This window comes from Enhydra lutris, unplaced genomic scaffold (assembly GCF_002288905.1).
Source record: "Enhydra lutris kenyoni isolate GAN:26980312 unplaced genomic scaffold, ASM228890v2 scaffoldscaffold8, whole genome shotgun sequence".
Taxonomy (NCBI): Eukaryota; Metazoa; Chordata; class Mammalia; order Carnivora; family Mustelidae; genus Enhydra; species Enhydra lutris.
In genome coordinates, this window is record NW_019154092.1 from 3661234 (window position 1) to 3672986 (window position 11753).

General features: G+C 56.0%; 1 protein-coding gene across 3 annotated transcripts; it reads left to right on the forward strand.

Moving 5' to 3' along the window:
- Window positions 1-115: 115 nt before the first annotated feature.
- Window positions 116-8144, forward strand: LOC111142384 (RAN binding protein 1). Of its 3 annotated transcripts, none has more exons than XM_022495414.1 (6): window positions 116-296; window positions 1655-1791; window positions 3858-4015; window positions 6352-6480; window positions 7126-7191; window positions 7716-8144. In XM_022495414.1, the coding sequence occupies exons 1-6, from the start codon at window positions 282-284 to the stop codon at window positions 7835-7837; spliced, it is 627 nt and encodes a 208-aa protein (XP_022351122.1). In that variant the 5' UTR covers window positions 116-281; the 3' UTR covers window positions 7838-8144. The 3 variants fall into 3 exon arrangements, with proteins under 3 accessions (XP_022351122.1, XP_022351121.1, XP_022351123.1); XM_022495413.1 differs by having other exon boundaries at window positions 7713-8140; XM_022495415.1 differs by lacking the exon at window positions 116-296 and adding an exon at window positions 1310-1345.
- Window positions 8145-11753: the final 3609 nt, after the last annotated feature.

Consider the following 11753-nt stretch of genomic DNA (forward strand, 5'->3'; position numbering starts at 1 on the left):
CCGGGCATGCGCCGCGGGCGTTTTGGCGGGAAGCGCGGGGCGGGCTGGACAATGAGAGTGTCCGCAGTGTGAGCCAATAAAGCTGCACTGGTTTTGAATCGCGTCGCGTTTCCCGCCGCCGGGGTCAGGGGTCGGGGTTCGGGTCGCGGGGCGGAGGGAAGAGCGGGAGGGCGGGAGGCGCCGGCGCCAGACGCGGAGGAAAGGAGCTACAACCAGCCGCCGAGAGGCCGCGGAGCCAGCGACGACCGAGCCAGCCGAGCCGCCGCCGCCGCCGCGCCCCCATGGCGGCCGCCAAGGTGCGGCCGGGCCCGGACGGGGACTGGGTGGGGGCCTGGAGGCCGAGGCCGCTATTGGCGGCCACGTGGGCGGCCCGCGCCGCCGACACCACCAACCACCGCTGGCTTGAGGGCTCGGTGCCTGCGGGCCTCAGTGGCGCGTGGTTGGAGCTTTGGGGAGCGCGACCTGGGGCCTTCGGGGCCAGGGCTCGCGATGCCTGGGGCGCGCGTGTTCGGGGGCTGCGGGGCGGCCGCGTGACCTTGGGGCGGTCCCAGGTGGGGCCGGGAGCCCCATCGGGGCGTGGGGAGGCCCGCCGCCCGGCTTCTTGGTCTCTAGTGTACTTCGCTGCTCGATTGAGATGAGGGGCCGATGGCCGGTTTCCTCCGGCTCGGCCCACTTGCAGGGTTCCCACCAAAACCGTGCGTCCCTTCCTGCCGTCGCCTACGCAGCACTTCATTCATTCTGTTCTCACGTCTTGAACCGCGACAGGCCTCTGTCGCGAAAGCTCGCGTTCCAGCCAGGTGGTCGGGTCGTGGCCTCACCGACCCAGGGTGGGGGCGGCTTTGTTGACTGCGGGCATCTACTCGGGTTGAGCTGCCCTCGGCGGAGCCGCAGTTGCTGTTCAACCAAGGAAAGCAACGAAGCCTTATATTTGTTCTTTTTTGGCTCGAGTTTGGTAGCAAAGCCTCCCAGCTTTTTATGGACTACAGATCACCAAACCACGTGTTTTGTAAGACTTAACCTAAATTATGATCCTCTGTGCTATGTAGTTTTCTAAACTGGATCAGGATCTTACTGCTCTCGTTTGTGTGATTTCTGTCGAGGCATCAACTTTCTGATGTAAGATAAAATTGCTGACAGGACTGTGAATTCCATGTAAATACTAACAGTTGGGTAGTAACTTTTTTGCCCTGTTCAGTAACAACAGCACTGATTTTTTTTTTCCCCCCAACCAGTAAAAATTCAAAGGGTTGCTATTTGCTTAAAGAGTGGCACTCTTCTTTAGGCTTTGCTCTGTCATTGTGTCTTTTAATCTTCACTTAGCATTGTCATTATTCACATTTTCCAGGTGAGGAAACAGAGGTGGAAAGTGGTGAAACAGTGTCTCTTTGGCCAGTAGGGGGCCCAGCTTTAGGGACCTCCATCCCGCCGTCCACACATGGGTTTGATGCATCTGGGGAGGGTGCTGACGTTCATTTTACTGCACTCTCAATGTGGGTGCAAACCTCTCTTTATGTGAAAGACTGTGGGCATAATCTCTTGCTTTGGGATGAGGCAGATCACTAGGAGAGATTGCCCACTGTCGGTACTGCTGACCTCTGTGTGGGGGCCAGGCTCCAGGGCCAGCAGAGTCACCTCTCTGCACCTCAATCCACAGGACACCCATGAGGACCATGATACCTCCACTGAGAATGCCGACGAGTCCAACCACGACCCCCAGTTTGAGCCTATAGTTTCTCTTCCTGAGCAAGAAATTAAAACGCTGGAAGAAGATGAAGAAGAGCTTTTTAAAATGTAAGTAAGCTCATGTTGCTCCAGACATAGGAATCTTTAGTGTGAGATTGAAGTTACGGTTTTTAGGGGTTTCAGGGTCTTGGCCTGACTTTCAATTGGACCGAGGCTTGAAGAAAGGGCTTGGAATTGTGTGATGGCTAATGTGGAAATCAGGGCAGCTGTTAGAATACATTGGTTGGATAACTCTTCACTGGGTGCCCCTGCTTCTGGTGGCCAGTGCTGTGGAGAGCACAGGTGCTCCCTGGTGTCCTGTCCCTGCTGCTCTGTCCACAAAGGTGCATCTCACCAGCCCCCTGTCCTTGCCACTTTCCAGGCTTGTTACTTCTAAGACTCCCTCAGCACCCTTCCTCTGGTTGAACAGGGAGTCTGCCATTATTATTATTATTATTATTTTTTTTTTCTTTTGCATGATAGATTCTGGCATCTTAAAGTTTGGGAATTCCCATTTCAGTGTTTTTAACACACAGAGTAACACCTGGAATTATAAGTGAAAGTGGATAGTGTTAGGCCTACCAAGATTACTTTCTAAAAATTACTCTCCACATGTTTTTTGGCACCTTCAGTGAGAAGCTCCAATGGCAAGGGACTTTTTTTTTTTTTTTTTTAAATTTTAAGATTTTACTTATTTATTTGACAGAGAGAGAAAGATCACAAGTAGGCAGAGAGGCAGGCAGAGCGAGAGGGGGAAGCAGGGCTCCCCACAGAGCAGAGAGCCTGATGTGGGGCTCGATCCCAGGACACTGAGATGATGACCTGAGCTGAAGGCAGAGGCTTAACCAACTGAACCACCCAGGCGCCCCGGCAAGGGACATTTTTAAGTAGCACTGGAACCAGCCATGTGTTGAGATGTTTGTGAAAAAATCAGCACTGCTGAGACTCAATCACAGGAAACACTAAGCTCCCTTACAAGCTAATGGAAATAGGCTGGAGTGTTTTTCCTGTCTAAGCTATGGAGTTCCCTCACTGCCCACCCCCCTCCACTTCAGATTCTATTGAAGAAGCCAGATGAGGGTGTGAGTGGGGGGCAGGGACAGTGACCCTCCCTCTAAGAAAGGCCGACTGGGGAGACGAACCCCTTCCCACCACCCCCAAAGGTCTGGGGAGGGAGAGTCACATATACCCCTTTGGTCTCAGAGAGTGGTGGGCGTGTCCCTGAAGACACTGGTTCTTCACATCACTGCTTTGTCCAGAAATGGTGCGATAGCCAGGGACTGGTTTCTCCCAGAACTGGGGACTGCTGCTGGTGCTGTTGCTGTCACACAAATGTGCGCCCACAAAGGGCTAAGAACTGCTCCTGGCGGCCCTGGGCACAGGACCTTCCTGAGGGAAGCAAGGCCAACAGGTCAGGCCTTTTCGTCTGGGGCCTTGAGCTCCAGGTGAAAGCTCTGGTGGCATCCTTGTGAGGGCACTGTTTCCCTTAGCTTGGGGGAGAGAACAGAGTGTTATGCAGGAAATGGACCAACACTGCTTGGGTTGGGTAGGGAAAGGGAATGGAGGGCTTCGGCCTAAAGCCCTAAATGCAGGACTGCTGGGCTCATCATGTGGGCTTCAGTGCCTGGCTGGGTGGGGGCCTTGGCTGGGCCCAGTATGAGGTGCTATTCTGGGCAGGAAGGCAGGGTGTTGGCCAGAGCCTGGCAGCCTGAGAGGAGGTCTGCAGCCCTCTCTCTGGGTTGGGGGGCCCGGGAAGGCAGGGGGGGGGGGCATCTCACAGCAGGGGTCCTGGAGGGCAGGGGTCCTTGATCTCACCTGCTTCCATGTTATCCCTGTGGCCCTATGGGACCCCAGGGGCTCCCCGGCACTGTGATCACAGGATAGCTTGGTGTATTCGGAGGTATGTTTGCTGAGAAGTTGGGTCTTTATGTTGAAATTTGTTATTGTCTTGCTCTTTTGGTAATTTTTTGACCAACAGTCCTAGATGGTCAAAGAAAGCAAAGGCCGTCTCTGGAGGCGCCAGATACAGCCATTTGTTCAGTGCACAGAAAACCAGTGTTCTTTCCAAGTCAGTGTTTCACTACTTACTTCTCTCTTTGCTCATCTAAGTTCTCTCTCAATGGCTTTTCTTGAAGGCGGGCAAAGCTATTCCGATTCGCTTCAGAGAATGATCTCCCAGAGTGGAAGGAACGAGGCACTGGTGACGTTAAGCTTCTGAAGCATAAGGAAAAAGGGACCATCCGCCTCCTCATGAGGAGGGACAAGACCCTGAAGATATGCGCCAACCACTACAGTAGGTGGCTTCTGGGGGGTGTGTTTCTTTTTTTTTTTTTTTTTAATTTATTTATTTGACAGAGAGAGATCACAAGTAGGCAGAGAGGCAGGCAGAGAGAGGGGTGGGGGGAAGCAGGCTCCCTGCTGAACAGAGAGCCTGATGCGGGACTTGATCCCAGGACCCTGAGATCATGACCTGAGCGGAAGGCAGAGGCTTTAATCCGCTGAGCCACCCAAGCGCCCCTGGGGGGTGTGTTTTTACTCTGAGTCTCGCACGAGGACACCTCAGGTCTTTGGCCAGGTTGCCTTCAGTGCTGCACTGGGTGCCCAGGAGTGCAGTGGGACATGGGGCGCATATTCATGGTGTGTTCAGAACTTAGAGTGGGAAATGAGGTGTTCCCACGTGCTCTGAACTCGGAGCAGACTTTCAGAGAAGTTTCTGACATACGAGGTGTGGAGTCCAGGCAGATAGGACATGACAGGGTGGACACAGAGCCCCAATGTGGGCTTGGGACTATGAGGTTGTGTGTTGTCAGGGCATGTGCTCCCATATGTATTAGATGTGCCCAGCAGGAAGCGTTCCCACTCTTGGGTGTGTTTTGTCCCTGTGGGGTGTCTCCTAAGAAGGACACAAAAGGGGAAAAGGGTGGGGGGAGAAGGTGGCTACCTTATCCCTGTGCCTGTGAGACTGAACAGGTAGTGGGTGGTGACAGGCTGAGGCCTTTGGACAGGAGTGATGGCATCATCCTTGGGTTCAATATGGTGGGGGTGGGGCTGGGGGCTGGAAAAGCCGCATCGGGCCTGATCTGTGAAGGGGTGACAGTAAGGTCCCCACCAAATCAGTCTCTTGGGTTCTGGATTGTCCTGCAATGCTGTGTGTATTGGGAAGCAGACATGCTTGGGGCTGCATTCTGGATCCAGGGCCATGTCTGCCGTACTGGGTAGAATACATGTCTGGCAGGGTGGGGCCCCTCATCAGGGCACACAGGGTGACCAGGCAGGAACCTGAGCAGAACAGCTCTTGAAGATGGTGTGGAAGGATGGGCGGGTTTGCAGAGACCCTGAGGGGTGGTGCAGAGGGGCTTTTATGTCCTTCCTTTTTTAAAGATTTTATTTAGTTATTTGAGAGAGCAAGCACACTAGTAAGCACAAGAGGGAGGCAGAGGGAGAGGGAGAAGCAGATACCCCACTGAGCAGGGAGCGTAACACAGGGCTCCATCCCCCCAGGACCCCGAGATCATGACCGGAGCCATGACCGGAGCCGAAGGCAGACACTTAACTGATTGAGCAACCCAGGCGCCCCTTTCATGCCCTTCCTTAGGGGCTGCTTGGGTATCCTCTTGTGAACCCCACCACCCCCACCTGTCTTCTCTGGCCCTTGGCCTCCACTCCAATTTGAATCGTTCCCCAGGGGTCTTCCTGACACCCTGTGCTGCTTCCAGAGCTTGGTCAGGTTACTGGGTAGTTTCCAGGTTGTAGGCAGGTTCTGAGCCTGGAACATGTCATAGACCCTTGATGTGCCAGTGGGTGGTGGCAGGAGGAGGCAGTGGCACCTCTGTGCTCCCTACAGCTCAAGGGCTTGCCAGGTGTTGAGATGATGTGACTGTTCATGGTTCAGACGGTCATGTGTGTTTGGGGCTTGGCATGGGCCGACCCACATCCCTGGAGACCTCTGCCAGGGGTGCAGGGGCACACTGGTGGGGGTGGCATTGGGGCTGCTCTTGTTCTTTGTGCAACTTGTCTCCCTTTTCCGCCTTGGGGCTGCGCAAAGCCCAAGGACACCAGGGTAGCTGTGCTTATTTCAGGTCATGGCTTTGTCTTCCATGATGTATGTCACAAGCCCCACTGTGTCCTCTTCTGGTGGCCTCGTCCTCCAGGTCCCTGGACAGTGTCAGAGTGGTTGCCCTGATCTGACCCCATGCCTTCCAGGGTGGTCACCCCACGTATGGTTTCTGTCCCCCACGTCCCAATGGGCCAGGTCTCTGATGGTGTGACTGAATGTGGACACAGCCATGTGATGGGTGCTCCACAGGGAGGGAGGGTTAGATGTGAGCGGCTCTGCTGGTGTTGGAGCCCTTGTTCCAGTGGAACTGGAGACACTTGCTGAGATGTTCTGGGGTCAGGGAGCAGGCTGCCCTGTTTCCACATTTAGAGCAGTCTTGGTTTTAAGTGAATACGAGGTGTTTGCAAAGAAACATGTTTAAGATCTATATCCTACAGGATTTCGTTTAGGCCTGGTTGGTGGACCTCCACCAGGGGTCCTTCGTTTAGCACCTTCAGTTGGCAACCAGGGCCTTTGGGGCCAGTTGGCCTTGCCGCAGTTGACAGGACTCTCACATGGCTCCTCTTCCCCAGTCACACCGATGATGGAACTGAAGCCGAATGCGGGCAGCGACCGTGCCTGGGTCTGGAACACCCACGCTGACTTTGCCGACGAGTGCCCCAAGCCAGAGCTGCTGGCCATCCGCTTCCTAAATGCTGAAAGTAAGCAGCAGGGTGCCGGGCTGTGGGGACCGCCTGACTGCAGCTGCCCATCTGACTGTGTAGCTTTTCGGGGAGAACCGGTAGTGCCTGGGAAGTGTATGGTAGGGACTGGTCCCACCCTGCTGTCTAGTGCTCTCTTGGGGGCAGGATGCAAGCCCTGCACCTTGAGCCGTGTGCCGATGAGGCCTCATCTGGGCTTTGAGGTGACGAGCAGGGTCTTCTCCCTTTTAACCTCAAAGGGGACTAGGCATTCAGTTTGCCCGGGGCAGGCATGTCCCTTTCTAGCCCCGATTGTCAGAAGTGCCCAGTGGGCCTCATTTAGCAGGAACTCTGATGTGAGTGGAGAACAGAGTGGGAGGGAGGCTCCTCCCCTTGGTTGTGTATGGCCGCCAGTGCCATGTATTGCTGTGCCCAGGTTGTCACACAGTCAGATGGAGGGAGACAGCGCAACATAGCCACCAGTCTCAGGAGGGACTCAAGAAACAGTTACTGCCTGGTCTGGGTAGCAGTGAGCCCAAGGCTGTGTCCTTAAGTCCATTTTGGCCATGGGATGAGCCTTTGGTGAATCTTGACTCTTCAGACCCTCCAGATGTGTCCCCTTCACTGCTCAGGGATCTTAGAAGGTCTCTTCTCTTCTTTCCACAGATGCACAGAAATTCAAAACAAAGTTTGAAGAATGCAGGAAAGAGATCGAGGAGAGAGAAAAGAAAGGTGACATGGTGTCTTGGGTAGGGGACTTCCTCGCAGACTCACTCTGCATCCGGCTGCAGCCCCAGGCGGGTGCTTTTTCCGTCTGCCACAGAAACATCCCGTGGTGCTGTGACCACCTCGACCTGTCAAGGGCGATACAGCCATCTGGGGACACATAGTGCTTCTTGGGGAGTGAGCTGGCCATCAGGGCCCCAAGCATGTGCTCCCTGGCCTGGCCTCACAGCTCCCAGCCTGGGGATCCAGTGACATCTGGCTAGAGCTCACAGCGAAAGGGGCCTCAGGAGGTCCTCGCAGTCGGGGGCCTGACGATGGCTGCCATAGCAAGTGACCTGACATAGCTGAGCTCCCTGACTCTTGTCCCCCACATGAACTCCTACTTGTTTGTGTGCCTCTGGAGGCTGGCTTGGCTGGCACATGGTGAAGTGGCCTGTTCTTACGCCTTCGCCCAGGGCCATGGTAGGTGGGTAGGCTGCAGAGAGCAGTGCTTCTTGGTTTTCTTACTGTGTCCCCCTATGTCTTAGCAGGGTCAGGCAAAAACAATGATGCCGAGAAGGTGACTGAGAAGCTAGAAGCTCTCTCCGTGAAGGAGGAGAGCAAGGAGTCGGAAGACGCCGAGAGCAAGGCTGGAGCGGAGGAGGAGCAATAAGCCACCGCCCCTTGTTTTCTCTTCCTTCCGTTCTTTTCCTCCTTTTTCTTTTTTTAAATTTTGCCCTGCCCCTTCTTTTCAGTTTGTTTTTATTCTGTTTTGTTTTTACAAGGGACTTTATATAAAGAACTGAATTCCAACATTCAGGTTGTTTTTTTCTAAGTTTCTGCCCTATTGAAGAAGACTTCAGAAAATCCATTCCCCAGTCATGAAAATGTACTGTGCTCACTTTCTTTTCCATAGTGGAAACACTTATTTATAGTCATCAAAAATAGTGAATAAACGACACATTCGAAACCTGCACAGAGGGCAGGACCGTGTGTGCGCCGGCCCTGTCCTGGGAGCAGTGTGGGTGCCCGCTGGCTCCGGGGTGCTGGGGCAGCGCTGCAGAGCCCACTTGCCACCCCTGGCTCTGCCTCGGGCTTGGGGCTGCTGCTGGCCTCTGGGGCCATGCTGTGTCCAAGGTGGGGCAGGGGTGCTTGCTGTGGCGTGTGTTTCTGCCTTGTGGTAAGGAGTAGGTGGGCTTCTGCTGGGTCTTGCTGTTTCTTGCCTCTGGGGGAGGGAAAGGAAGAGCACCGGAGTACACCCTGGCTTTTCACATGGGAAGGCCAAGTAGGTTTCCAGGCTTTGGCCAAGGCTGCGTTTGGTTGGCCCTCGGCCCTGGCGGAGGGAAAAGCCGGTCCCATAGCACACTTGTCCAGTCTGGTGCAGTGTGTTGGGTGGGTGGGGAGCTTGGCCCCACAGCCCTCTTTGGTTACCCTGCTGCTGTCCTCAGAGAAAATTGGCCTACCTGCTCACTCATGGCATCTCCATCTGGGTGGAATTGTGGATATCTGCAATAGCTTTAAATAAAGGGCCATTTGCAAGAATGTAAAAGGGTGCCATTTGGGGGCTTGTCTTGTAAAACAAATGGCGTCTGAATGGTGTCCTAGGTGGGGGAAGAGGGTTTTTGGTGCACCAGCAGGCTTTTCAAAGCATGTGGTCACACATCGTAACGTGTGTCCTGGGAGGCCAGTGGGGATCCAGAGTGTGGCCATACAGCCCTCCGATGTGGGTGAGGGGTTGCAGAGCAAGTTTGGACCTGGCCCTGGAATAGATTACCCTCACTCGGCATTTGGCCATTGACACCTGCTTGAGGTGCTTTACGGTGTGGCCAGGGTCTACTGGCTGGGCCCTGCTCTATCCGATGTCTCCACGTGTTCTGTGTGTCCTGTGACGTGTCTTGTTCTAAACCTCAGAGAAGCACTTCCAAAGGATGCTGTGCATCTGTTGTGTCCTGGCAGCCTTATGCCTCTAGAGGCACAGGTCTGGGTGCTCTTGAAGTCAGTGTTGGCACAGAGGCCCTTCCGGCCAAGGAGGGACACTGAAGCTTGTGTACCTTACCTGTCTTGATGAACTGGAGTCCTTACGTAAGACAGCTGTTGCTTCCCCCTGGGCCTCTGCAGGTTGCACTGATGCATGAAAGGTTGGCCCAGGCCTGATCCTTCAGGAAAAGGCAGTCAGACTCCCCTTTCACTGAGTACAGAATGGTTGTTGAACATTGTTTTTGCTTTGGGCTCTAATATAAGATGAATCCCACTTGATGTGAAACCCCAGGCTGACTTTTTCCCTCTTGGGTGAAGAGTTGTGTCTCCAAGGGGTGGGGACAACCCCAACAGCAGGGTAGGCCCCTCACAGTGGCTGGGGAACAGAGATGTGCTGTGACCAGGCTACATTACAGGTGGCTTGCTGACACTGCAGAGTGCTGCAGAAAGGGAGACGTGCAGTCCTGACATCCGGTCCCACTGGGATGAACAGGGATGCCAGTGGGGCCTCTCCCAAGCCCCTCAGCAACTGTGTTTTCAGGTGAGTTCCTCCCTGTGGCAGAGGCAACGGTAGGCCATAATTGGGGTGCTGTTGGTATTGGGGATGGAGTGAGAAGTGAGTTGATATACCTTTCTGTTCCAGGTCAGTCCCTTGGGCAAGCTTTCTGCTCTGCTTTCCTTTTCCCTGGGATCTTAACTCAGCAGGGGAGGAATCCTGGGCCGGAGGCCTCACTGGGTCTCCCCCGCTCTTCTCCCCTCCCCCGACCCAGGACTCCCCTCTGCCCAGGAAATCTGCAGGGACCTCACCAAGGAGGCACCAAGCACCCCTTCTCCCCATGACCAGCAGTTGGTGCTCACTCCACAACTTTCAGCTGTCCTGGTACCCCTACACAGACCCAGAGTCAGACCTGGGCCTGAGTCCAATTTGGGAGCCTGTGGGGAGGCTCCCCATGGGTGTGCCTGCATCCAGAGGCTTCCAGGGCTTGGGGTCCCAGAAGAGTGGGAGCAATGGCAAAGCTGTGGGTGGGGCATCTTTTGGCCAGAGTCTTTGTGAAGACCCTGGACCTTACATCTCCAGGTGCTGAGGCACCATGGGCAGAGGTAAGGAGGTGTCCGCTCTTCACTCACTTTTGTGTCCTGAGCCTGCCACTCAGTGCTAGGGTGCCCCCCAACCCTATGCTAGGCCCCCTGTAGTGGGCTCCCCACCAGGCAGAGGCTACAGCTGGAGTGTTACGGGAAAAGGCCCATGAACATTTCTATTCTTAAGGAGCTGTACTAATGCCCCAGTTTCAGCCCCCCAGCCCAGGGTCTTTTTAATGGCTCACAGCCAGCAGCCTGCCAAGCTGGGGCTGGGGCCTTCACAAGGCCCACGTATAGGCAGGGAGGGGCTTCCAGGCCAAGGAGCCCCAGGGCCTGTGGCAGCATGGCCTGAGAAAGTGGTCCCTGGGCAGCAAGGGATTCTGGCCAGAGAGGAGCAGGAGCCCAGGGCCAAGGAGGGTGAGGACCCCCCTTCGAAGCCCCAGTGGATTCCCACCTTGGGAGGGCGCTGATGGCTCTTGGTTTCCAAGCAGAGAGCCCTGGGGCTATGTTCAAGGGAACAGAGACTTGCTGGTCCTCACTGTGGAGGCTTCAGAGCTTGACCCAGGTCCCAGCCTCCCAGAGGTTCTGCACTGCTCTCCCTGGCTGCTCAGCCTGTTTTGGCCACACTGCAGCCAGGCACTGCAAAGGCATGGGTCCACCTTAAGTGGGCAGCAGCAGTGGAGCTGGCGGGTGGGATTTCCTGCAGGAGGTGGGCCTGCCCACAGGCCTATCCCCGGCGGGGCAAGATGCCCAGTGCTTCACAGGCTTCCCAAGGGGCGCTCCACCCTGCCTCTGGGAGGCTGAGGGGCTCAACCGACCCTAGCTCTCCCACCTACACACACTCCCGAACCTGCAGTTTGGGCAAGGAAGCCTTGTCCTCCTTACCCTTACAACCGAGCGCTGTGAGATGGGCAAGAAATAAACAATGTCACAAATTTCCCACCCTCATAAATGCCAGGAGGTCTCCGGATGAGAGAGGTCTGGCCCTGTTCGGGAATAGCATGAAACAAGAACATCAATCTGACCCCAGGGACCGGCTCCGAGATGTTAAGGGAAAGACCTGCGAAGAGGTCCGGGAGGGGACCAACATGCCCCAGCGCCAGGACCTGCGGGCCGGGATCAGGGGGCCTGGCGTTCTCTGCGTTGTCCACCCGGTGGGCCAGCACTGCAAGTGTGCGACGACAGCTGCGTCGCTTCAGAGTGCCGCGGGGACTCGCCTGGCCAGGGCACCAAAGCGAGGAGCGGCCGCGCCCGCGTCCTGAACGCCGCGCCAGATGTCAGCGCCGGCGGGGCCCAAGGGGCTCGGTAGCTCCGGTGTCTGGGAGGCTCAGCCGCCCAGCGCCCCGGGAGGAGGGTGTGGGGCGGGGCAGGGGCGGGGCGCGTCCAAGAAGCGCTCAGCTCCGTCCAGCCCCTCCCCGATCCCGCCCCCTGCCCCGCCTCTCCGCTCGGTCCACCTTAAGGGGCGCGCTGACATCAGCGCGCCGCCGCCGCCGCTACCCGTGGGGTGGGATTTCCTCCGCCGCCGCCGCCGC

Coding starts and splice junctions, on each gene's coding strand:
- LOC111142384 (XM_022495413.1), top strand. Junction 1,792..3,857: donor GAAGAAGAGCTTTTTAAAAT/GTAAGTAAGCTC, acceptor CTTTTCTTGAAG/GCGGGCAAAGCTATTCCGAT. Junction 7,192..7,712: donor CGAGGAGAGAGAAAAGAAAG/GTGACATGGTGT, acceptor CCTATGTCTTAG/CAGGGTCAGGCAAAAACAAT.